General features: G+C 50.5%; 1 protein-coding gene across 2 annotated transcripts in view; it reads right to left on the bottom strand.

Moving 5' to 3' along the window:
- Window positions 1-6,625: 6,625 nt before the first annotated feature.
- Window positions 6,626-26,224, bottom strand: part of TBC1D2 (TBC1 domain family member 2) — a 68,633-nt gene continuing 49,034 nt past the window's right edge. Inside the window, exons 6-12 of one of the 2 annotated variants that reach the window (XM_004372233.2) lie at window positions 18,864-18,974; window positions 17,175-17,362; window positions 15,632-16,102; window positions 11,686-11,806; window positions 8,822-9,007; window positions 7,955-8,076; window positions 6,626-7,226 (exon numbers count right to left, since the gene is read on the bottom strand). In XM_004372233.2, coding sequence (XP_004372290.1) covers window positions 7,013-7,226; window positions 7,955-8,076; window positions 8,822-9,007; window positions 11,686-11,806; window positions 15,632-16,102; window positions 17,175-17,362; window positions 18,864-18,974 — 1,413 coding nt within the window. In that variant the 3' untranslated portion in view covers window positions 6,626-7,012. The remainder of the gene's footprint in view (window positions 7,227-7,954; window positions 8,077-8,821; window positions 9,008-11,685; window positions 11,807-15,631; window positions 16,103-17,174; window positions 17,363-18,863; window positions 18,975-26,224) is intronic. The other variant, XM_004372232.2, reaches the window with a different exon arrangement.

The raw sequence follows: 26,224 nt of genomic DNA, 5'->3' as shown, positions 1-26,224 counted from the left end.
GGCTCCGGCTCCGCGCTCCGCGCTCCTCGCCGCCCGGCGAGTCCCAGCGCCCAGCGCTGCCTCCTCCTCCCACCGCAGCCTGAGGGCGGGGCCGGCGGGTGGGGCGAAGGCTGGGCCGAAGCCCCGCCTGCCGGTCCCGCGGAGTCGCGCTGGCCAACCCTCCTCCCCGCTCCCCCTCCGCGCTCCGGGCTCCCCGGGGCTGGTCTCGGGGCGCGCACACGCTCACAAAACAGGCGCGCACACCGGCGCGCACACTCTGCAGTGATTGGGGCACGCTTCACGTCCCGCCGGTCTCTCGCTGCGTGGCATGGGGCAAGGGTCTGTACCTCCCCAAGCCTCAGTTTCCCTTTGTGAAATGGAGACGGTAACCTTGTCTGCCCCAGAAAGTTGTTTAAGAATCAGATGAAACGATCCGGGCCAGGCAAAGAGCGCGCGCAGAGCCTGGCACGGGAGAAGCCCTCTATAAACCGGAACTCTCAGGGTGATAAGTGAGGCTTCCAATCCTCCCACATGAAAAGAACAGGGAGGCCCGATGAGTGTCTGCGGGGACTCTCTTCTCTCGGTAGCCAGGAGGGGGCGCTGATGCCCAGTCTCACCGACTTTGGGATCTCGAGAAGGGTAGGCGACGGGGAGGTAACTTGAAACCCTGCTAGTCAGGTCCGACCTTTTAAGACCATCTGTCACTTATTGGGGAAGCCCTGGTGGCATAGTGGTTAAGAACTATGGCTGCTAACCAAAAGGTCGGCAGTTTGAATCCACCAGGCACTCCTTGGAAACCCTACGGGGCAGTTCTACTCTGTTCCATACGGTCACTATGAGTTGGAATTGATTCAACAATGGGTTTGGTTTGGTTTTTATCACTTATTGGGAGCCCTGGTGGCACACTGGTTAAGCATGTGGCTGTTAACCAAAAGGTCGGCAGTTCGAATCCACCTATGGAAACCCTATGGGGCTGTTGTATTCTGTCCTATAGGGTCACTATGAGTCGGAATCGACTCAATGGCAATGGGTTTGGTTTTTTGGTTATCATTTATTCGGCACTCACTATGTGCCAGGAACTGTTCTAGGCACCCTGTATGCGTTACTTTACTTTCCCCCAAGCCTATTATCACCTACTTTACACATAAGGAGGCTGAGGCACTGAGAGGTTAAGTAACTCACTTAAGATCACACAGCTAATAATTCAACCCAAGGCAACATCGTTCCCAAGCCCAAATTCATGGACACCTCACCACACCTGTCCTGGGAAGAGATTTTTGTTTTGTTCAGTGGTGTATCTCGAGGACCTAGAACAGTGTCTGGTACATGTTGTGTGCCATCAATTCTGATTCATAGCGACCCTATATGACAGAGTAGAACTGGCACATAGTGGGACACTATACGTATTTGTTGAGTGAGTTATCCAGTTATATAGTGCTGCTGTAACAGATACACCACAAGTGTATGGCTTTAACAAACATATTTATTTTTCTCACAGTTTAGAAGGCTAGAAGTCAGAATTCAGGACACCACCTCTAGGGGAAGGCTTTCTCTGTCGGCTTTGGGGGAAAGTTATTGTCTCCTTTTAACATCTGTGGGCCCAGCATCCCTTGGAGATCTCCAAGTGTCTTGGCATCAATCTTCCCTTGGGTCTAGGAGGTTCTCGGCACAGGGATCCCAGGTCCAAAGGAGGCGCTCCGCTCTCTGCTCTTCTTTCTTGGTGGTACTCAGGTCCTTTGGCTTTGGGTGGTCCCATTCTCCTAATCCATCTGAGTGGTGACCCTACCCACCTTGGCCCTGGCAGGCCCCATTCTTCTGCCCTTTGGGTATGGCAGCCCCACCCCCTCAGCTTTGGGCAGCAGATCCAGCCCTATCCCCCCTGGCATTCATGAACAGCAGTCCCACACTCTGGAACGAAGTCGGTGAATATCTGACTCTTTGAAACCTAGGAGGCTGTGGCCCCACCCTTTGACATCCCACTGCTGTCGATTTTAGACTCCTAGTGACCCTACAGGACAGCACAGAACTACCCCGCAGGGTTTCCAAGGATGTAACCTTTATGGGAGTAGACCACCACATCTTTCTCCCAGGGAGTGACTGGTGGGTTCAAACCACTGACCTTTTAGTTAGCAGCTGAGCACTTTAACCACTGTGCCACTAAGGCTCCCTACTATGCACTAGTTTACATATATTATTTCATTTAATCTTACCATTCCTTTTATTAAGCTACTACTGTTATCCCCATTTTACAGATAACAAAATTGAGGCTTAGAGTGACTAAGTACTTGGGGGCTCTTGATTATCTCCCTGTGACTGTGTTCACTGTTCACTGGGCCACTCCTCTGGTCCAGAGCTGAATGGGCTCCCTGCCTATGGCCCTCAAAGCCTCCACCTGACCCGGACTGCCCAGTAGACAGACCAAATGCATGCTTGCTTTGGGCACCAGCATGAAAGAGTTGGATATTTGATAAAAAAGCATATGGACAAAAACAACGTTGTAGGAATTCCTTACACTCGTGGTTCAATATTGCTTTTATTTTGAATTACATCTGGTAGGTGGACACCATAACCTTTCCCAAGCTAAGCCATCTGAAAATCTTAATCCATCTAGGGCATGGGCCAGCCTCTCCAGTGCACCATCCCCCCACCCCCACCCCATAAGCCACTCACCCTCCACTGTCACACCTCTGTGCCTTTGCTCACACTGTCCCCCCTGCCAGGAATTCTGTTCCCCCAGCATTATCTCCCATCATCCTTCTAGGCCCAGCACCAATAGTTCCTTCCCTAGGAAGCCTTCCCAGATGCCCCTGGAGGTGCCTTGTATTTGCATCTTCCTATCCTGTGACACGGTGGTTGGTGGCTGGCACTGTTTGGGGGAAAGGCTGGTTTTCCTGTGGGGGCCATGTGCATATAGACAGAGGGGTTAGAAGGGATACCCATTGCAGGCGTCTGCATTAGACGCACCCCAGGACCCTTCACAGGGTTGCTGAATTTGTGTGTGTGTGGGTGGGGGTGGGGGGCAAAGAGGGATTCATCAGCCAGCAGAAACTGACACACACTCCACTGTGCTTCCTTTGAGAACACAGTCCCCTGCCCCTCCGCCATCCCTTGCTTAGGAGGAAGGAAACCCAGAGCAGAGCGGGGATAACCTGCCAAGGGACTCCTAACTAGGAAGCCACACAGCAGGTCTGGCTCCAAAGCTGGGCCCATCTGCCACTATCTTCTATTGGCCCTTATTGCTGATTGGGATGGGGCAGGAAACCGGCTCCTTCTTTCGGGTGCATCAACATGGCCAGCTTTGTTTAACCTGCCATGTGTGGGCACTTGTGCATGACCAGAACACGAGCGTGCGTATGAGAGGGTGGTGAGTTCTCCACCCCCCCGCCTCACATGGAGTTTTCTGTACAATACGGAATGAGGGGTCAGACAGGGCCTGTGAGGTGAGTTTCCGTGTATGGGGCATGGAGCCAGATTTCAGAGAGCTTCCTTCTGTCTAAAATGGCCCCCAGTCCCGGTATCCCGTCCCCACTCCCATCCCCATCCGAGCTTGCCTGCATACCTCTAGAGATAGGGAACTCGCCACTGTGTGCTAACCATCCACAGCTGCCTCCCTAAAACTTGCAGGTCTCTCCCCTCACCCACCCTGCAGGTTCACTGCATCGTCCTTTCTCCAGGACCAAGGCCTCAATCCTCCCCACAGGGATGGGCTTCACAGCCCTATCTCCTTTGGGTACCCAAAGTGTCAGAAAGGACTACAAGGGGGCGGGACCCCCTCCAGGGCCTCTTGCAAATTGGAGATGCTCCCGCCCCAAGGTTGGGGGACCACAGCCCTGAACACAGGAATTCCGTGGGAATGAGTATGCACATCTCACATGGTAGGGTGGCCCTCCAAAGAGCCCCCTCCTTCTTCCACCTGTGACTTGTCCCTTTATTCCTGGGATGTCGCCTGAGGCAGAGGTTGCCTGAGTAGCGCCTTTCCCCTCTGCCTGTGGCTCCCCATCTATAAAGCAGAGGCTTTGTGTCTGGGGGAGGGATGTTTTGAGCATGAGGTTCCATCCCCTGGGGTAGGAAGGTGGGGCCGAGAGGGATCAGGTCCCCTGCCAAGAACAGCCCCTGGGGATGGGGGCAACAGCTGTGGTGCAGGGCCAGGAACCTGACACCAGGGTGGGCCCCAAACGCCCTCCAGGAAAAGCAGGGGGAGGGTGGGCAGGCTCCTGAAGAGCAGCCACAGCTTCAGGCAGCCTCAGACTTTCTCAGGGTGTGACCCCTCCCCCACGAGTCCCTGCTACATCCTCGCTCCCACGTGGATGTCCACCTTTCCTTGGACAACAGCACTGCAGTTCCACCTTGGGGTGACGGTTAAGTTTTCCTCTCATTTTCCTTTGCCCCATGGGCCCGCCACCAACCCTGAGGCTGACCCCTGCCCTTCCCCTTGGGCCCCTGGGGGAGGCATTCCAGGCTCCAGCCAGGTGAGCTGGGGGGTCCCTCCCTGGTTCTATAGTCAGGGCCCTGGGGTTTGAGTGTAGCTCAGCAACTCAGTGGCTGTGTGACATCTGGCAGGTTAGTTAACCTCTGTGAGCCTTGGTCTCCTCTATGAACCCGGTTGGCCTGGGGTGAGTGGTGCTGCAGGACTGACTCCCTGTCCTGGGGTTTCCACTCTCCTGGTCTATCAGGCCACTCCAACCCCAGAAGAGGCTCTGAGCACAGGGCCTGGCAATCGCTGAAGAAAGCTACTCAGGTGATTCTGAAGCGCAGCCAGGCCGGGAACACAGTGCTGGGTCAACTGTAAAGCACCCCCACGCCCCACCCCAGTAGGGGAAGGGAGAGGTCTTGTCACCTACCTCTGGGCAGTGTCTCCTCTGCCTGGTGGTGGTGGTCGCAGGAGGAAGGGGGAGAGGGTGAAGGAGGGGAGAAGAAAAGTGGGGAGGAGCAGGGGGAAGGTGAGAAGGGGGATGTTATTGTGTGCTGTCCAGTTGATTCTGACTTACAGCGACTACAGGACAGGGTGGAACTGGCCCACAGGGTTTCCTAGCCTGTAAAGATTTCCCGGAGCAGACTGACAGGTCTTCTGTCCTTCCGAGCCTCTGGGTGAGTTTGAACTGGGACAGGAGGGGAGAAAGGCAGGAGTGGAAGGGGAGGGGAGACTAGGTGAGGGAAGGCAGAGAGGGAGGAAGGGAAGGAGAAGGGAAAAAGAAGCAAGGAGGGTCAGAGCAGGAAGGGGCAGAAGAAAAAAGAGTAGGAAGGGGAGAAGGAGGAGGAAGGTGCAGTTCACAGGAAAACACAGCAGCCCCGATGCCCACTGCCCATTGTTTTGCTAAGGAGGGGTCTGAGCTTCAAGGCTGGGGTTAGAGTAACCACCCTGGGCCAGTCTCCCTGGAGCCTTGAGCCTTCTCTAGGTCTCAGGCCTGCTGAGCCAGGCACAGCTCAGCACTGGATCATCCTCTTTAACCCTCCTGAGAGCCCTGAGACTTGAGCCCTTGTCAGTCACTGGATGATGGTCCTGAGGGTTATAGCACTCAGCCTACCAGGGGTGCAGCCAGGACCCCCCAGGACGCTCTCCCACCACCATCAGGCCTCATGGGTGCAGGTTTGTGGTAGAAGGGCCTCAGCATGTGGGAAAAAAAAAGTTTTGTAAAAATGAGAGACAGTCAAGCCCCAGAGTGGGGCATTTAGGGGAAATGGGGGCTCTGGGGCCAGCCAGGAGCCCATGTGAATGTGGGAGAAAGGAGCTCTGTGTGTGCCCACCCCAGGGCTGTGTGGGGGGCACAGTGTGGGGGTAGTGGGCACCTGGTGTGCCAACATCTCAAGCTCACACCTGTGGGTGACAGAAGGGGCTAGAGACCAGCCAGGGCTACTGAAGGGCCTGTCCCTTTTCCCCGGTCAGAGCTAGGAGGTTCAAGGGCATTTCACCTAATCCTGGGTGGTTTGCCAGAGAAAGGAGGTTTCTATGTGAGGCCCCCACCCCCAACCCAGTCCTTTATACCAGAGAGCCAAGCCCAAGGCTATACCAGACAATCACAGGCTTTGCTGAGAAATGAGTTACCAAAATCACTTGCACAAACTTGACCCCCTGCAGGGGTAGGAGAAGCCTGTCTGCTGAGGAAGGACCCAGAAGGGCCCAGAAGAACCAAAACTGGATCGGGGACACGAAAGCCCCAGTTCCTGCATACGGTGGGTGCTATACTGAGCCAAGCCTGAATTGGCTACAGGCTGCAGCACTGTTCCGCGTACCACCTCTTCCCTCTCCTTGCCCCAGCCTGTGAGGCTGGCAGTAGAAGACCAGAGAGAGATGGCTGCTCCAGGGCTCTCTGCTCAATCCCCACACAAAGTTCCCTTTGGTGGGGGGTAGGGGACTTTTCCCTGCAAACTCCCCAAAACAGGCTGGAGTAGAAAGGAGGGCATAGGCACAAGGCTTGGGAAACAGGCGTCAGGTACCCAGGGGGCCAGGCCTGGCACACTGTCCCCGCCAGCACTGGGGAGGAGCTGCCACACAGAAAGGCAGAAACCCTAAAGTGCAGGGCTCAGCTCCATGGGAACCAGGAGGGAGGATGGTCCTGCAGACACACCCACAGAAACAGCAGCCACAGATGTCCCAGGCTGGGAAGGCCCTAGAGGTGGGACACCTTGTGCCCTGGGACCATCTGGGAACAATTGGTTACTGAGAACTATTTAAGTTCTAAAACTTGTGAACTTTTCCAGTGTTTACATGTTTTACATAGATATAACTTAAGAGAATTTTCAAGATTATCCTATGAAGATAGCACTCTTGCTGGCCTGCATAGTAAAGTGCTCTGTGGGAGAGGTGAGAAAGAGGTGGCATCTCTGGGTATGTGTCCACAAAGAGGTAGCCCAAGCAGAGGCTTCACAGCAGACAATGTCCCAACAGGGGCACCTGATGCCCAGAGAGAGGAAGCACTTGCCCAGGGTGACAGGTGAGAAGGCTCCCTGGGGCTGGACCCCTGGTCCATGCCTGCCCTTAGTGGGCCTGCCAGCCAAATGTGAGAAAGGGCTCTGAGGAGTGCAAGTGGCCAAGTCAGGCCTCCACCTCACCCTCGCCCTCGTCCTCGCTGCCACAGCCCTCGGGCACTGCTCGGCCCCGGAAGGCTTGGGTCTCCAAGTATTCAGCCTTGAGCCGCTCCAGCTCCCGCAGCTCAGCCTCCAGCCGCTCCCGGTGGGCCGTCCGCAGCTGCTGCAGCTGCTTCATGCGAAAGGGGTTCATGTCGTTGAAGGCGATGCTCATCAGCTTCCTGTGGGGAGGGCAGCCAGCTGGAGCAGTGTCCCACCCAGCTTGGGTTCATCTCACCTTCCCAAACACCCCTGCATTTATTCTGCCAACGTGGCTGAGGACCTTGAGGGTCATGCCCAGAGCCCTGGCCCCACCCTCAGGGAGCCCGCCTTCTGGGGGTTAACAATGAGAAAAGAGACAGTTTCCACCCAGGGTGATATGTACTGAGGCAGGAGGAAGCTCAGGGCTGTCCAAGATCATAAGAAGGGCACCTAACCCAGGAAGGAAGGGTTGATCAAGGAAGACTTCCTGGAGGAGGCAACATGTGAGCTAAATTTTGAGGAATGGCTAGAATTTAGACAGGAAGAGAAGATCCTGGTGGTGAGTGAAAGGGCCAAGGGGCAAGGAATATTTAAGTAAAAGAAATTGTAAGGGTAAAAACTCAGGGGTGGGGATTATTCTAGGAACTCAAATGGTTGTTTGGCAGCATTGTGGGGCACGAATGTTGGGGGCAAGGGAAGGTGGGCAAGAACTGAAACTGCATGGCGGCCTCACACGCTGTGTTAGGGGACAGCTGGACCACTAAGGCAGTGGGCTTCCCTAAGGATTTCTAAGCTGTAATGGGGGTAGTATCACTAACAAGCCTCCGCTTGGCAAATATCAGCCTAGCCTCCACTATGTGTTCTGGGGCTTGAGTGGGTGGTGGGCGTGGCGGAGTGGGCAGTGGAGGGGGCAGTGGTGGATTCTCACCGGCTGTTGCCAATGGTCTTGGTGAAGAAGCGCAGGTACTGGTAGATTTCCAGGCCATCCTGCAGCCTCAGGATCTCCTCCTCGTTGTACTTGAAAATGGCCAAGGCATAGCGGAACACCACCTGAGGGGCAAACTGGGGCTCAGGTAGACATGGGGGCCAGGGCAGGCAATCAACCAAGGGAGGAAAACCACGGACCTAGGCACTGTGGGGAGCCGCTGGGCAGGCTGCAGAGGTATGTGGGTGGAGGGAGGTCACCGGGGGTGGTGGGATACCCCATGGGGGCAGGTCAACACTGAGCTTGGAATCTGGGGATCTGGACGTGAGTCCCAGGTCTGCCCTCACTTGTCCGTGACCTTGGGCGAGGTGTTGCCTTTGTTGGACCGAATGGGGTAACACCACGTCTTTACATGGGGCTTTGGCAGGAATCAAATGAAATGGCAGATCTGAAGGTGCCCTATAAACTATAAGGGGCAATATTAAGCTACAGTGGGGAAATGGGTTGGGATGCAGGGAAGGGCCTGTCCAGGGTCTCCCAGCAAGGTCAGTGGCAGAGCTGGGCCGAGAACCTTAGCTCTAGCTGCCCAGTTCAGAGTACAGTGTAAACAGGAGGAGAAGGAGGTGCCCAGACGGCTGGAGGGGCAATGGATGGGACAGGGATGTGCCTCCTGATCAGGCTCATGCCATCTCCCCAGCCTGAGGAAGCAACCTTCAGAGGCAGCACCACCACTTCCCCTCATGTACACAAAGCACTTTACAGTTTACAGAGCCATGTTCTCAGGAACCGCCCTCCACAGCCCTGACAGGTGAGCACTGTCTTCCCATTCTCCAGGGGCAGAATGGAGGCCACCGCTTGGCAGCACCCTACCTTGGTCCCCTCATACAGGAAGGCATCCCAGACCCGGAGGAGGATGTCACTGATGAGACTGTCAGCAAAGACCACGAGGAACCAGTTAAAGGTGATGAGGGAGAGGTCCACGTGGTGCTGCCCCAGGTGGGCCATCAGCCTGGGCATCTTCTCCGAGAGGAGGTCCTGGAGCACCCGCTGGTCCACCTGAAGCAGGCGAGAGGGCCTGTCACCTGCTGCCTCCTTCCCACTCTCCCCTTCACATCCAGTCACTCAATCCTGGAGCTGCTCTGAGTGTGTCCTGCCCTGCTCAGCAGGCACCGGGCTCTTAGAAAACCTGGACCCCAGCCGGCTGGGAGACAGACACACTGGCACATCACTCCAGCCACTCCAACACAGGCAAGCAATCACCTTCACTGGAAGGACCGGACTTTCAAACGGAGGTGTCTGTGGGCTGGCAAGCTGTCAGCCAGTGGAGCTTTGACCCCTCAAGGCAAGCAGAGCTCAGGGCCAGCCTGTTCCTCGTAGCAGTTGAGAAACTGGTCTTGTGTACAAAGGCCCTGGGAGACATGGCAGCTTTGTTTCTGCTTCTCTACCTCCCTTTGGGCCTGGCACACAAGTACTGCAGAAGATGCTGGAGTGAGGCCGGGGGGTGGGTGATGCGGGGCCACACAGCACATCAGGAATCTTCCAAAAGCAGGAGGCTGCTGGACGATAGCTGCCAGGGACTCTCTGCATGGCCACTGTCCTTGTTTCACTTGACCTTGTTGGTTACTCCCAGCACTGGCTCCTTCTTTGGCTCCAAGTCACGGTTCTTTTGTGCTTTTCCTTCTACCTCTGTGACGATCCCATTTTAATCTCTCCTTGCTCCTCCTTTGCTAGAACTGCTGGCTTCCCAGACCTCTCCTTCCATTTTAGTCCTCTTCCAAGCTTTAGCCGTCAGCTGTGGTAAACACCCAGTAGCTCCTCTCCCTTCGTCCCTCACCCAGAACCCCAGCTCAGCTGTGGAGGCCAAGTGCCCAGGTCAGACCTAAGGCAAGCCACTGAACCTAAGATGCCTACTGAAGGATTTACGGATGAACTGATACGATGTCTGAGACTGACTTGAAGATAATCAGAGGAAGAGTAGTGGGTGGGAGTAGAGCTGAAACAAGACTGGGCAGGTGTTGAGAATTATTGAGACTGGGTGATGGTTACATGGAGGCTCATTACACAGTGAAACCTGTGAGAGCCAGAACACAATGGGACTGCCTTGTTTTTTTGGGTCTTGCAAGTCTTCTGCCTTTGACAGGGTGCAGGCTTACCACTTTTCTATCACTCTGTATTAGTGGTAAACATTTGAGTTTTCCTTTTCTGACAGGATTCTGCCTTACACAGGTTCTGGCTTTTGCAGGTTTTACTGTACTACTTTTTGTACTTCTTGTACGTTTGAAGTTTTCCATAATAAAAAAATATGGAAGAAAAAATAAAACACTGATTGTACAACACACCTCAATTTCAAACATGTTAAACCATAAGAAGAAGGACAAAAAAAGGTACATTTCCCAGTCTGCCTGCAACTAGAGGTGGCCATGTGATCTAGCTGTAAGCAATAAGAAAGGAGAAATCGCTGCACAGGGGAAAGCTATTTGGGAGGGAGCCAGCTCGGCTGGTGTGTGCTTCCTGCCTTTTACCCTTCTGCTTTTCCTGGCCTAGACCATGGCCACAGTGCTGGAGGTGGTGCAGCCCTCTTGTGACCACGAGGTGAGGAGCATAAGGATGAAAGCCACACACCAGAACAGCACAGTAGAGAGCTAGAAGCCTGGTCCCTGATGGCATCAAGGAGCTCTGGACTGCCCGTTCTCAGCCCTATCGTTGTCTGAAAAAAACATTCCCCATTTAAGCCACTGTTAGGTTGGGTTTTCCTCTCCATGAAGCCAAACACAATCCTTAACTGACTTACTGCCTATTTGCTGGGGACTCCAAAGTTTTGATGTGCAGTCCTGACCTCTCTCCTCAGCTCCACACCTGAACATCCACTGTCCCCTGACCTGCCCACCCAGGCGGGAGACCCAGGAGAAGGAGTTTGCCTTAGACAAAGGATTACCCTGCCTCCACTGCAGTAGGGCAGGACGAGAGAAGGACGGGTAGGGAGGCAATGGCTTGCTAGGTTCAGGGTGTGGGGAGCGAGAAAGTCCCCTTCAGGTGGCCTATCTCTGTAAAGCAGAGGCCCTGACCTGCAAGAATGGGTGGGGGCGGGGGCGGGGGAGCAACTGGAGAGTGGAGATGGGAGGGTTTAAATGTTCTCACATCTACACCTCTCAACAAGCCTGTGAAGCAACTTTATTCCTATGCAAAAGCAGACAAGGCTGGGGTTCAGAGAGGTGGTGTCACTTGCTAAGGTCACATGGCCACTTAGTGGAGGGATTGGGCTCTGAGCCTAGCTCTACCTGACTCCAGGGCTGGCTTGTGCTCAGAGAGGCTGGTAATGTGATGAAGGAGGCAGCTGTGTTTCTCAGTGGACAGTGACGAGGGTGTGTGAAGAGCTATCATCAACACCTCCCCTCCTCCCAGCCCCATCGACCATCCTACACAGCCTCTGTTTTGAAATTTCTGGGTGGCAAACAGCAAGTGACACTAGATTTTTTTCTCCTCTCCTCCCCAGAAAACCAACTATTTCTAATTATACAATGTCACTGCTGGAATAACAGCAGTTTATTCCATGGGCAGGGCCCTAACCATTCTAAAGGCCATCAGCTCACCAGAACCTCCCAGCAGTTCCAGGGAGGTTACTGGCCCTTCTTACAGAAGGAAGAATGGAGGTCTGAAAGATCCCTGACTTTTCTGAAGTTCACCAGCTTGTAGGAACAAGTCAGGGGAACTGACCTGCACGGTGCCCTACTCACCTGAGACGCTGTCAGCGTCTTGCTGTAGTAGTCAGATGGCAGGATGGTCTCCACGATGGCCACCAGGCACCAGAAGGCACTCTCCTCCTCCTCCAGGATCAGCAGAGCAATGGCCGCCAGCCTGAGTGGGAGGGAAGGAGGCCTGAAGTGATCAGACTTGTGTTCCTGTCCCTCGGGTGAAATGGACACTCTTTTGGGGAGGAGTTCTTAGGTGATTTCCAGAGCCTCAATTTCTCAACTGGAAAATGGGGATCATTTCAGAGCAGGGGCTCTGGAGTCACGTTGCCCGGGTGTGAATCCTGGTCCTGGTGTTTCCTTGCGGCGATCTTGGGCAAGTTACTTAAGCTCTCTGAGCCTCAGTCTCCTCATAATAATCACTCTTGTGAGGAAGAACAGAGTGAACACACGTTTAAAGCCCAGCGCAGTACCTGGCATGTAGTGAGCTCATTATAAATGTTGACTATCCTCATCTTAATATTCAATGTCTTCAACGGACTACTGGCCTCTCAAGATGCTAGGTGAACACAAGGTCCCATATTCAAAGATACCTGGGGAACACTGCATACTCTGGTCCCCTCTTGGAGGCTTGTGATGCACATTATCTTAGTAAAGCCTCTGAGAAATCCTGCAGAAAAATCCCATGCTCTAGCTCAGGGGTGCCCAGTCAGGCCGTGGAGCCCCTTTCATGCATTACACCCATGTGACCCTCAGACACAGTTAGGGAGATGTCACTCTACAGCATTCTGAAGCTTCAGACTCTCTGTGAGTTTAAAGAGCATTCGAAGAGCACATGTGTCCAGATGTTCATGCTTCTCTGGGCTCTTACTAAGTTGGAGTCATAATCTCCAACCTCTTCTGAGGTTCAGGCCTCTTTCAAAAACAGGGTTGATGCTCAAAAAGAATAAAGGTACTCCTTCTCCCTCCCAAGTACATTGGGAAGGAATTTCTCCCCAGTCTAGCTCAAATATTTGTACAAAGCCTCTGAGTCTGGGCTGAGTGGATGGAGAGAAGGGAACAGTCACAGGTTCCTGGGAAATAGGAGGCTCCGTCCTCTTAGAGGTGGTAGGATGGGGCTTTTGGAGGTCACTTGGTTCAGGGATAGCAAATGTGTGGTACAACGGCTGCCAATCCCTTTTTCCTTGCCCAGGGCAGACATAACTAATTGATCATGGCAATCTTTCCCACTGAATGAGTCTGGAGGCTACAGGCAGCTGCTTCCTACTGCTCATCCTTGGTCTATACAAACTCCTTATCGCACAGGCTCAGAAAGCAAGTGACTTGCTCATGTTCACACAGTTGGTTGGTGGCAGAGTGGAAACAGAACCCAGGACTCCCGAAGTCCAGCCTGAGGTTCTTCCTCTCTGCCCCCCACCGCCATTCCACAGGAGACTCAGGATGTTTAGACTTTTGCACACATTAAAAGGCCAGTGATCTGAGGCTGCTAGTACCCACTAGGGCTCAGAGCTGCAGCTGGATTCCAACCTAAGGCATTCAGGCCCAGGCAGGCCTGCAAAAGAAACCCTTAAGAGAGGGACATGAGTCAGTGTGGGAAAGAACTAACCACATTTAAGGCACTTCACTTAAATTTAGGAGGTCAGAAAAATATTTTTCAGAGGGGTGTGGCTTTAATTTTTTTCCTCTAAATCAGTACTAAATCCTCACTGTGAGCTCTGTCACCCTCTGGAGGCTGGATTTGTTGCCTTAGAAACAGGGTTCGTCCTCTTGAGGCAACACATGCAGTTCTAACAGCAGCCACTAGGTGGCGTAACTCAGAAAAGTACCTTATGAGGGTCCCGCAGGCTTGGGTTTAAGAGCCTTCTAAAGAATGCATTGCAACTTCCACATTTGAACAGGCTCTGTGACAAATAACTTTCTATTTAAAGCAATAGTATATTTGCCTAGGTCTCAATTACCTTTGCTTTCATATCAAATTAAAATAAAAATAGCATTCAGACAAAATATAAAGAAACACCCTTTGGGTATCCTCCACTCTCTTGGTCTCAGCTGTCCCTATATACCCGGCTGCAGCCTGTGTGTTGCCTCTGTACACACAGCGAGCAGTTTCTTTCCTATGAGGTTTATCTGCTATAGGATTGTTTTTCTGCCCCTCAGCATAGATTGGACCCCAAAGCACCATGGCCTATATGGTTACTAGATTGGATTCATGACCTCCAACCTCTTGGAGGTCTCAGAAGAGGTCATGTCTGATTAGGAAAAAAGATTTCTGAGTGCCCTCAGCACTCCCTCTGCGAAAGTCCCCATTCTGATTGAGGGCAGGTGGTCGGAAGGCCTGGGCTAGGGGCTAGAAAACAAAGTTGGCACTTGGTCCAGCCTCCATGAGTGGTGTGGCACTGGGCAGGTCCCTTAGCCTCTTGGACCTTCTCCTGCCTCATGTGTACAATGGGAGCACCGATGCCCACCTCACTAGGTTTTCATGAGGATTAGATGACGTCAGGTATGTAAAGCACCTGGGGCGTGCTCTCATTAAGTGTTAGTTCCTACCTAATCTTTTCCATGAAATGTAAAAATTATTATTCATATTAATCTCATAGCTTCCAGCTCCCTTCAAAGCTATTCTTAAAGAGGTTCTGCAATTTTTTTCCCTTTTGGATTTTATCGTGTTCAAACAGATGAGAAGTGTATAATAGGCTTTTGCTCAGCTGTTGAATGAATGAGTGAATTAATGATGCCCACAGACACTGCCTGTAGCAAACATTTAGATTGACATGAAATCTGAACTTATTTTCCAAGGAGGCTTAGACTGAGGGGCATTATTGTTGGGGTTTAACTCTGAATTCCCAGCAACTGTACATATAAATGCTAATTTCACTCAATTTTAGGTTGGAAATAAAGTATTAAAAAATAATCTACCTCTGGGAACCATTCATATTTGAGTAGGGACACTGAATGTTTATTATGTGTTAAATAAATGCCACATAGTATCTATTCTGAAACAAAAAAAGTAGAATGGCTTATGTAAAATTGGTTTGAGTATGCTCACACCCATTTAAAGTAAACTGAGTCAAAATTTGCTTTAGGAAGTATTTGAGATTATGTAACCTCTAGCTCTCTAGGGATCCTGGAGCGGGTAGCCCTGTGAACCAGGTGATCCTGCCCCTCTCCATCCCGGATCCCTTGGCCCCAGCAGATTGGACCAAAAGTGGAAAACTAACCCAAGGTGGACCAATCAGATTCCTTCCCTTGGGAATTTAGGACTGGGATGTGTGGGACTAGGCCTGAAAGACCCAAGACTTGGGGACTGAGGCTTTCATTTTGACAGCTTCCACGGGCCCTAAATGTCCAAGGAACGCAGTGGGCAGAGAGGCTGGTCTGCTAAGAGAAGGAAGCAGACATGGAGAGTGAAGGAGAGGCCAGAGACCATGCAGACCCGGGGAGGTAGTGTGCAGCGGTGCTGTACAACCTCACAAAGAATACAGCTGAGCGGCGCCTTGGGGTTGTGCAGAACTTCAACTGTGCTGGAGACAGTAGCTGCCTGGGATCCCAAGGACCATCTGGTCCCCAGCTCTATTTTCTTTTCCTGCTTCTGTGAGCTCCCTCTGTACCATTTATAAATTCCCTTTTTCTTGGACTCCTCTGAATGGGTTTCTATGCCTTTAGAGAAAATGATCCTCGACCCAGACAGTCCTGCAATATGTGAGCAGGGCTGTACACGACACACTCCAGGGGACTGTTCACAGACTTCCTATGTGAGTGGCACCTCATGGAGCACAGATCAGAAGAGAGGGCACAGGACTAGGGATCCATGAGCTCTGGGCTCAGGCCCATCTCTGCCTTGAAAGTGACCTTTAACCTGCCTGACCCCACAGTTCAGGGCTCCTCAAGCCTCCTGAGCTCACCTCTCTGGGCTGTTGGGACACTCCAAGGTATGTGGTGGGTGTGCTCTAAGAGTAAAGTCTGTGCCCTTGTTGGAGCTATCATGTCTCACCTGTTCAGGCCCTGGCAGTAGCCGATGGTGGGGTTCTGCCAGGAGAAGGCCAGCAGCACCCGGCGGAGCTTGTCAGGGAAGTTGGAGGTGGGACAGGTGAAGTGCTTGTTGTTGGGGAAGGTACGGTTCAGGTCCAGCTCGATCTGACGGGCAGCAGGGTGCTCACAGGCCTGGCCTCGGCTCAGCAGCTTCTGATAGTGGCCGGGGACCTGCAGGTGCTGCACGCGGAGGTGGACAAGCCACCTCCAGACACGTGGCCGGTGCTCTCGGGGCACGCCCGCTCGTAGCAGCTGCTTGAGCTCAGTCGAGGGCGCAAGCTCCCCCAAGGCAGCCCAGCGCTCTCGCAGTGGCCGCTCCTCATGGGCCAGCAGGTGGTGGGAACGGACCTCCAGCACCTGGATCTTGGCCAGCAACTTCAGGTCTTCTACCTCGTAGTCAGGCACCGTCAGGAAGCCATACTCGTCATACTCGCTGCCAGCAAAAGCCCATGTTAGCAACGTCTTGCAGGGCCCCTCCCTAGACAAGGGGCACTAGTGGGAGAGGTGGTGGACCCTAGGCAAGGGCTCACAACTCACAAGACCTGGTTCCTGCCCTGGCTCCACTGCAGGTTAGCCATGCAGCTCTGAGCAGGTCACTTCATTTCTGTGAACCTCAGTTTGCTCATGTGTATAATGGGGTATTAGAATTCCTGCTCTGCCTCATGAAGACCCAATAAGATTCTCTTTTGTAACCTGCTGGGGGCCTAGACAGTGTCTGGTAGATAGTGGGTGCTCATTCATTCTGTGTAAATACAAAGGATCCTTTTATGACTCCATGTGGCCTTAGGCCTAAGGAGTCCTGCACTGTGCATACAGAACCCCACTTGCCACAGCCAGGAAGCCCAAGGATGGGCAGAGAATAAACAGCAGCAATGACAAGCAGAGATGGGAGAGCTGGGGACCCATTCCAGATGGCCTTTCATTTAGTTGACACTTATTTGTCCCTAAGTGCCAGGCACGTGCAATCTCATCTAATCCTAATGATTCTGCAAAGCAGGGGTCAGAACCCACACCTTATGGTGGCTAAGAGGCTCAGAGAGGTAATGTGACTTGTCAGAGGTCATACAGTGAGAGCGGGGTCTTGCTCTAGAGTCTGGGCTCCTGCCACTGGGCACCCAGCCTCCAGAGGTCTTGCATCTCAGCCATAGCCCCTTCAGCTGTATCTAACTGCCTGTGTCCACTGTGCTCTGCCAGAGCTTGGCTCTAAGGAGGCAGCCACTTGTCTCTCCTGCCCCCTCTCTGATGAACACCTCTGGGAGGCAGCTGGGGCAGTGGAAAACACAGGCTCTGAAGTTAGACCATGTCCTGCCATACTAGTGTGCTGTGTGGTCTTGGGCAAGGAGCTGCCTCCTCTGAGCCTGCCCCTTCTCAGCTATATAACCAAGCTCCTGCTGGCCACACACCACATAAAGGCTTATCTGATCAGAGGAGTTAATGGGATGCAGTGCTGGGGAAGCAGGACCTCGAGGTCAAGCAGACGCACTGGCCCCCGCTTCTGAGCTCACCTGATGGGGCTCAGCCTGACGCTGTCAGCTGCAGACTCGCTGGCCTCCCACTGCAGCGCCTCCTGGATGAGCTGCCTCAGCAGCTCCGAGCACTTGCTGGCCTCATCCCCCATGGCCTCTTGCAGCCTCCGCAGCCCTGCCAGGTACTTGCTTTCCACCTGGCAGCTCTTGGCTTGGAGGTAGGCACACTGCAGGAGGGGAGGACAGGGCTGGTCAGGCCACCTGGTCGGGCTGGGGCTGCTCCAAAGGCCTGAGGCCTGAACAGTCCTTCCTCCAGCTCTCATCACCTACCCTCCCACCACCCCCAGACCTTCATATATGGGCAAGGAGATGGGCCCTAAACTTGAAGGGTTTATAGCAAGGCAGAAGGACTGCCAGCAAGAGAGGCCCAGGGCCTGGGCTGAGGCCAGGCTCAGAAGAAAGGGGGGTGGGGGATGGGGGGTAGGGACACACAGGGTCTTATATGACCTGCAGTCCCATCCTGATTCAGCCACCTGCTAACTGTGTGACCTGTGGCAAGGTACTTAACCTCTCTGTGTCGTAGCTTCCTCACTGGCAAAATGGGGATAATGCAGAGTCTACCTCAGGACTCTGGTGAGGATCAGATGAGCTAATGTGAGTAAAGCCCTTCACAGGGTGCTGGGCCCAGAGCATGGTCTCTGGGGGTGGTCTACTGAGCAGTGCTCAGGGATGGACACGTGGCTCTGGACACTGCCCTTGTGCCTTCTGCTGCCGCTCCAAGGGTTCTTTCTGCCTCCGACACTGCATCTCTCTCCCATCTTCATGCATACTCTCCCCTTGTCTAGAACACTCCCTGCCCGCTCCCCCTGGCCTTGGACTTTTGTGTTCTATTTACACAAACTGGGTGGTGCTGGGCAAGTCAGGGAACCTCTCTGGGCCTCGATTCCTTCTTTGTTAGATGGGGGCAGTAAAAATCTGCCTCCTAGTCTCACCCTGACCCCTGGGCTACCTGGCACCCATCACCCTGGGTGGCAGGAAGGGAGCCTCACAGCCGAGGCTGTGGTTCTGCAGCACCTCTGGCCAGGTCACCATCTGCAAACATTTAGTGAGCACCAACTGTGAGCCGGCCTCTGAGCCTCCTCTCCCAGCTGGTCCACCACACGCCCACCTTTGCTTCCCTCCATTGCCAGGGCTGCCTCCTGAGTGCTATTCCCAACACCCTCCTCAGAGACTCCTGCTACAGCTTGAACAATCTCCCTACTTCCAGTCCTACCTGTTCAAGTCCATCGTCCATGGGGCAGCCACAGCAGTTTTTTCAAAACATAAGTCCTACTGAGGACCTTCCCAGGCCTTATTGACACTCTGTTTGCCTGGATAACACTAACTAATCTTCAGGACTCAGCTCAGAAGGCACCTCTGCCAGGAAGTCTTCCCTGATTTCCCTTCCTTCCACTAGACCCCAAAGAATCCTATGTGCCCAATTCCCTCACTAGTCTGTGGCCTCCCAAGACAGGAACTGGGTTTATTCATCTCAATGTCCCTATGCCATAGCTACCCAGTGATGCTGCTGAACAGATGACTCAATCAGCTAGACCACAGGGGTTTGGAGAAGAATCTGACACAGGCCATGCTCATGAAGGGCTCAGTGCAGAGGAAGGTAGACGAACGAGGAGACAGACTGTGGCGTGTGGTGGTGCAGGACTCAATGGCTGGGCTCCCGCCTCTCACCTTCATCAGGAGGGCCTTCTCCTTCTCAGCCACCTTTCTCCAGATCTTTGTGACCTGATGGATCTCTGAGTTGAGGAAGCGGTTCTGGGTCCGGTATGCTTCCATGTCATCCTGGAGAGAAGGGAAGAAAAGCATTTTGTGAGTTGCACCATAAACATTTCCCTGGTCCCTCAAACGATCTGCCAACACTTCCTTTCTTTAGCAATTTCCAATAAGACAAAAGGAAGTCTGAAAAGAAAAAAAAAATTATCCATAACTCCCTTATCTAATCTTGATCCCAACGTAATGTGGCAGAGAGAGCGCTAGACTAGGAGTTTAGGTGCTGGTTCTGACATCCTGGCTGGCAGGCCTCAGGCAGGCCACTGCCCAACTCTGACCCTCAGTTTCCTCATCTCTAAAAGGGGCAAATACCAACTACCCCACTGGGTAGCTGGGAGACTAAATGAGGTTTAAGATGTGATAACATCAAGTACCGGAGCTAAAACACAGCAAGAGCTCAAGTAGTGTTTGTTTTTAAAACATCCTTGCAATCATACTGGACAATTTTGGGTGAAAATTTTTTTACTTAGTATTGCTTTGCAATTTAACTTTTCTATGTTATTACCTAAGCTTCCCAATGATCATTTTTATTGCCTGATGATTATTCCATTGGGTGACTATAGCATAATTTACTTATAATCTTTGTTTTGTTTTTTCTTACATATGATATTTTATTGTGTTTTTGGTGGAAGTTCACACAGCAATTAGGTCCCTATTTAACAACTTCTATACATATTGTTTCACCTCTTGTCTGTCTGTCATACTGTTGCTGTGATGCTGGAAGCTGTGCCACCAGTATCTCAAATACTAGCAGAGTCACTGATGGTGGACAGGTTTCAGCGGAGCTTCCAGACTAAGACTAGGAAGAAGGACCTGGCAGTCTACTTCTGAAAAAAATTGGCCAGTGAAAACCTTATGAATAGCAGCAGAACACTGTCTGATACAGTGCCAGAAGATGAGCCCCTCAGGTTGGAAGGCACTCAAAAGATGACTAGAGAAGAGCTGCCTCCTCAAAGTAGGGAAAAAAAAAACAAAAAAAACCACAACCCAAATCCACTGCTGTTGTGTCAATTCCAACTTATAGTGACCCTATAGGACAGAGGAGAACTGCCCTGTAGGGTTTCCAAGGAGCGGCTAGTGGATTTGAACTGTCGACATTTTGGTGAGCAGCTGAGCTCTTAACCACTGTGCCACCAGTGCTCCCTTCAAAGTAGAGTTGACCTTAATGATGTGGATGGAGTAAAGCTTTTGGGGCCTTTGTTTGCTGATGCGGCGTGACTCAAAATAAGAAGAAACAGCTGCAAACGTTCATTAATAATCAGAATGTGGAATGTACAAAGTATGAATCTAGGAAAATTGGAAGTTGTCGAAAATGAAATGGAATGCATAAAGATTGATATCCTAGGCATTAGTGAGCTAAAATGGACTGGTATTTGCCATTTTGAATCAGACAATCACATGGTCTGCCATGCTGGGAATGACAAATTGAAGAGGAATGGTGTTGCATTCATCATCAAAAAGATCATTTCAAGACCCATCCTAAGGTACAACGCTGCCTTACAAGGAAAACCAGTTAATATGACTATTATTCAAATTTACACACCAACTGCTAAGGCCAAAGATGAAGAAACTGAAGATTTTTACCAATTTCTGTAATCTGAAATTGATCAAACATGCAATCAAGATGCATTGATAATTACTTGTGATTGGAATGCAAAAGTTGGAAACAAAGAAGAATGATCAGTAATTGGAAAATATGGCCTTGGTGTTAGAAACAACACCAGAAATCGTGTGATAGAATTTTACAAGACCACCGACTTATTCATTGCAAATATCTTTCTTCAACAACATAAACAGCGACTATACACGTGGACCTCGCCGGACGGAATACACAGGAATCAAATTAACTACATCTCTGGAAAGAGACGATGGAGAAGCTCAGTATCATCAGTCAAAACAAGGCCAGGGGCCAACTGCGAAACAGACCATCAATTGCTCACATGCAAGTTCAAGTTGAAGCTGAAGAAAATTAAAACAAGTCCACGAGAGCCAAAATACAACAATGAGTATATCCCACCTGAATTTGGAGGCCATCTCAAAATAGATTTAAAGCACTGAACACTAAGAGCAGATGAGTTGTGGGATGACATCAAGGACATCATACAGGAAGAAAGCAAAAGGTCATTAAAAAGACAGGAAGAAAGAAAAGACCAAAATGGATGTCAGAAGAGGCTCTGAAACTTGCTCTTGAACACACAGTAGCTAAAGTGAAGGGAAAAAATGATGAAGTAAAAGAGCTGTATGGAAGATTTCAAAGGGTGGCTCAAGAAGACAAGGGAAAGTATTAAAATGAAATGTGCAAAGATCTGGAATTAGAAAACCAAAATGGAAGAACATGCTTATCATTTCTCAAGCTGAAAGAACTGAAGAAAAAATCCAAGCCTTGAGTTGCAATCTTGAAGGATACTATGGACAAACTATTGGATGATGCAGGAAGCATCAAAAGAAGATGGAAGAAATACACAGAGTCACTGTATCAAAAATAATTGATCAATGTTCAACCATTTTAGGAGGCAGCATATGATCAAGAATCAATGGTATTGAAGTAAGTCATCCAAGCTGCACTGAAGGCATTGGCGAAAAACAAGGTTCCAGGAATTGACAGAATACCAATAGAGATATTTCAATGAACAGATGCAGTGCTGAAGGTGCTTACTAGTCTATGCCAGGAAATTTGGAAGACAGCTACCTGGCCAACCGACTGGAAGAGATCCATATTTGCGCCCATTCCAAAGAAACGTGATCCAACAGAATGCAGAAATTATAGAACAATATCACTAATATTACACACAAGTAAAATTTTGCTGAAGATCATTCAAAAACAGTTATAGCACTACATCTACAAAGAACTGCCAGAAATTCAAGCTGGATTCAGAAGAGGACATGGAATGAGGGATATTATTGCTGATGTCAGATGGATCTTGGCTGAAAGCAGAGAATACCAGAAAGATGTCTACCTGTGTTTTCTTGACTACGCAAAGACATTTGACTATGTGGATCATAACAAATTATGGATAACATAGTGAAGAATGGGAATTCTAGAACACTTAATTGTGCTCATGAGGAACCTGTACATAGACCAGGAGGCAGTCGTTTGAACAGAACAAGGGGATACTGCATGGTTTAAAATCAGGCAAGGTGTGCATCAGTGTTGTATCCTTTCACCATACGTATTCAATCTGTATGCCGAGCAAATAATCTGAGAAGCTGGACTATATGAAGAAGAATGTGGCATCAGGATTGGAGGAAGACTCATTAACAACCTGCGTTATGCAGATGACACAACCTTGCTTGCTGAAAGTGAAGAGGACTTGAAGCACTTACTGATGAAGATCAAAGACCACAGCCTTCAGTATAGATTATACCTCAACATAAAGAAAACAAACATCCTCACAACTGGACCAATAAGCAACATCATGATAAATGGAGAAAAGATTGAAGTTGTCAAGGATTTCATTTTACTTGGATCCACAATCAACACCCATGGAAGCAACAGTCAAGAAATCAAAGGACGTATTGCACTGGGCAAATGTGCTGCAAAAGACCTCTTTAAAGTATTGAAAAGCAAAGCTGTCACTTTGAGGACTAAGGTGTGCCTGACTCAAGCCATGGTATTTTCAATCCATGAGAAAGCTGGACAATGAATAAGGAAGACCAAAGAAGAATTGATGCTTTTGAATTACAGTGTTGGTGAAGAATATTGAATATACCATGGACTGTCAGAAGAATGAAAAAGTCTGTCTTGAAAGAAGTACAGCCAGAGTGCTCCTTGGAAGCGAGGATGGTAAGACTTCGTCTCACGTGGTTTGGACATATTATCAGGGGGGACCAGTCCCTGGAGAAGGACATCATGCTTGGTAAGGTAGAGGGTCAGTGAAAAAGAAGAAGACCATCGATGAGATGGATTGACACAGTGGCTGCAACAATGGGCTCAGACACAGCAACGAATGTGAGGATGGCGCAGGACCAGGCAGTGTTTTGTTCTGTTGTACATAGGGTTGCTATGAGTCAGAACCAACTTGGCAGCACCTAACAACAACATACATATTGTTCAGTGACATTGGTTACATTTTTCACAATGTTTCAGCATTCTCATTATTTCCATTTTGCTTGTTCTGTTTCCGTTAACCTAGCTCCACTGTACCTACCTTACCTTCTCATGTTTGCTTTGGGGTAAATGTTGACCATTTGGTTTCATACAGATGTTTTTTGATTTCAGCCCTGGATATTTTTGGTTTGTTTTTGATTGTAAATAATGTTGTGACGAACATCGCTGAGCCTAGAGTTTTCCATTTGCAAGCTGTACAGTGGAGGGAGTGAGACCCCTGCTGCTGCGGCATACAAGGAAAAGCGGCACAAGCACTTGGGAGGTTCAAGCTATAATCTGAGCTTCAGAAAAGGGCTGGCTATATAAATGGTTCTCACCGGACATTACTTAGCCATTCAAACATGCAACACATGTTCACGGCTATAATAAGCAATTCCAGGGTATTTACTAGTTGAAACTCAACTCCTTTCTCTTGCACTCAAGAAAATGTATTGGGCTGTATGTGAGTGTGGCAGATGCCATTGCAGGGATGGCCTTGAATAGGCTCTGATTTATCTGGAAATAAAGAATATCACTTGAGCCTGTAGCACTTCATCATCAGGTCACATGGGCACAGCTTCCTGGGTGGGTATTCACTCTGGTCGAGATGATCTCCAAGGGCCCTCCCAGCCCAGGGTCTGCTGCCCTCCACCTAGACAGCTGACACTCCGGAGGGCCCCAGGACCCAGGGCTCCTGCAGCTGGATATACACATCCCGAGCTGACTTCATCATGCGGCCTCTCACCATTCCACTGGGGCTCTACGTGGCACCCCCCACTCCAACCCCACCCTGCTTCTGTCTCCTCGACTGTGTCTAGGCTGGAAGGCTGTCCTCAAGCTAAGCCTGCTCTCTGCAGGCCCCTATTCCAGCCTCCTGGCCAGAACCCAGAGAGTTCCCAGCCGTGTCGTCGTCCTCTCCTTCCTCTCCAAACATGTCCTTGCCCGAGATCAAAACCCAGGCCCCGGCCTCTCAGAAATGATGTGGTGAGTGCCAGTCTCTGCCTGCTTCCCCTGCACTGCCCCCGTTTATTATCCTCAAGTGGAAGGGGATGGTGGGATTGGGAAAATCCTTACATTTGCGGTATGAGGACCAACCTCCTGTGAAGATTAGGATTTGCAGGACCACTCCCCCACTTGCATTACAGTTTCACATTTTAGTACCTGGAGATTAAAAAAAACTGATGCACACAGAGACTGTGCACACTCGCTGCACCATCACCAGTAATCTCAAGCCCATAATGCATACCCCCTATCATGCAGAGCATAATGTCTCATTTAATCCTCCCAGCAACTCTAGAAGGAATGTCCTTTCATATACCCTAGCACAGATGAGGTCTTTGAGGCTCTGAACGGATCAGTACCTGGCCCAAGGTCATACAGCTAGTACAAGGCAGAGCTGTGACTCGAGTCCTAACCACTGCACTTACTGCCTAGATACCCTCCTAGTTCTCTCCCAGCTGGAATCCACCTGGATGCCAACACTCTAGTCCCTACCCTTCAAGGCTGTTTTTTGTAGCCTTCTGGCTGAATGCACACAGGCTTGTTTGATCTCTCCCACCTGAGAGCATAATAATAACGCCATCAGAGACACTGCCAATGCGCATGTGCCGGCGCTGCCTGGTGGTTGGAGCATGGACCCTGGGGCCATGCTGCCTCGGTGTTTAAGTCCTGGCCTCATCACTCCAGACCTTGCACATGTTACTCAACCTTTCTGGGCCTCATTCCCTCATCTGGGAATGAGGGTAATAACAGTACCACCTCAAAGGCTGTTGGGAGGATTAGGTAAATTAGTATGTGCAAAAGTCTCAGAAAAGTGCCTGGCATGAGGCAAGTGCTGGCTTCCTCACTGAATTCTCACAACATCTTGAGAGCAACTCTCACTCACCATGCTGCCCCTCTGCCTGCTGAGAGAGTTCCCACTGTGGCTAGTGTGGACTCTTCCCAGACACCTGGGGGAATGCAACAAGTCCCCAGGCAAGGGCGGAAAGGACCTACATCTGCCTGAGTGCCAGGCCCATTTCCCTCACATCTATTACTTTGTTTAATCTTCACCACAACGCTGGGGGATAAGCACAGTTATGCATTACTTAAGGTCCAATATACATTCTGTGAAATAGGATGTTATGTGATTTGGATGTTGTTTGAATACCTTGTTATGGATGAAGGTTTTTTAGGCATTCGCTTCCAGAATAAGATTCCATCCATATTAAAAATGTGCTATAATTAGTTTATCTAAGGTTTCAACAAATTCTTCTGTTGCCTTCGTGTCAACACTTGCTGACTCACCACTCATTTTCACATTATGCAGTGAAAACGTTGTTCGAAGCACCTGAACCACGCAGAGCTAGCACTAAGCTTGATATCATAGTCTGGTCCTGCTTTTTCTTTAAGCAATTCAAAGAAGCTTTGTGCCTTAGCAGCTATTGTCAATGTGCTGAGAGGGATTTGCTTTTGTGTTTGGTCCTCAATCCACATCATTAGCAATTTCTCAGTATCTGATATAAAGGTCCCTCTCACATTTTCATTAGCCTTGTAGCTTTCAATCAAGCCTATCCTTTAATAGCCTGGAGAATTTTTTCTTTGTTTTTGAGTATCTATTGTCCAGTGCAACACGCCTAAATCCACTACATCCCGTTCTCCAATTGGGATTTCTGAACTCTATTATAACCTTAGACAGTGAGCCCTGGTGGTGCAGTGGTTAAAGAGTTCGGCTGCTAACCAAAAGGCTGGCAGTTCAAATCTACCAGCTGCTCCTTGGAAACCCTATGGGGCAGTTCTACTCTGTCCTATAGTGTCACTATGAGTTGGAATTGACTCGATGGCAATGGGTTTGGTTTTTTTTTTTTTTAAATTATAATCTTATGGGATCACAGACGTATATGCAGTTGGACATTACCTGAAGAGACATTATGTGATGCATGACTGTATTAAAGTACTATAATTCCCATTTTACAGATGAGGCACAGAGAAGGTAAGTAACTTCCCCTCAGTCATGCAGCTGGTACAAGAGAGCCAGGAGCCAAACTCAGAGGTGTTTAGCTTATAGTAACCCATTGCTGTTGAGTTGACTCTGACTCATAGCGACCCTATTGGACAGAATAGAACTGCCCCATAGGGTTTTTCCAAGGAGCAGCTGGTGGATTCGAACTACGGACCTTTTGGTTAGCAGCCGAGC

The sequence above is a fragment of the Trichechus manatus genome, unplaced genomic scaffold (assembly GCF_000243295.1).
Source record: "Trichechus manatus latirostris isolate Lorelei unplaced genomic scaffold, TriManLat1.0 scaffold00016, whole genome shotgun sequence".
In the NCBI taxonomy this organism is placed as follows: Eukaryota; Metazoa; Chordata; class Mammalia; order Sirenia; family Trichechidae; genus Trichechus; species Trichechus manatus.
The sequence above is the reverse complement of the archived record's forward strand: the minus strand, read 5'-3'. Positions and strand labels throughout refer to the sequence as shown.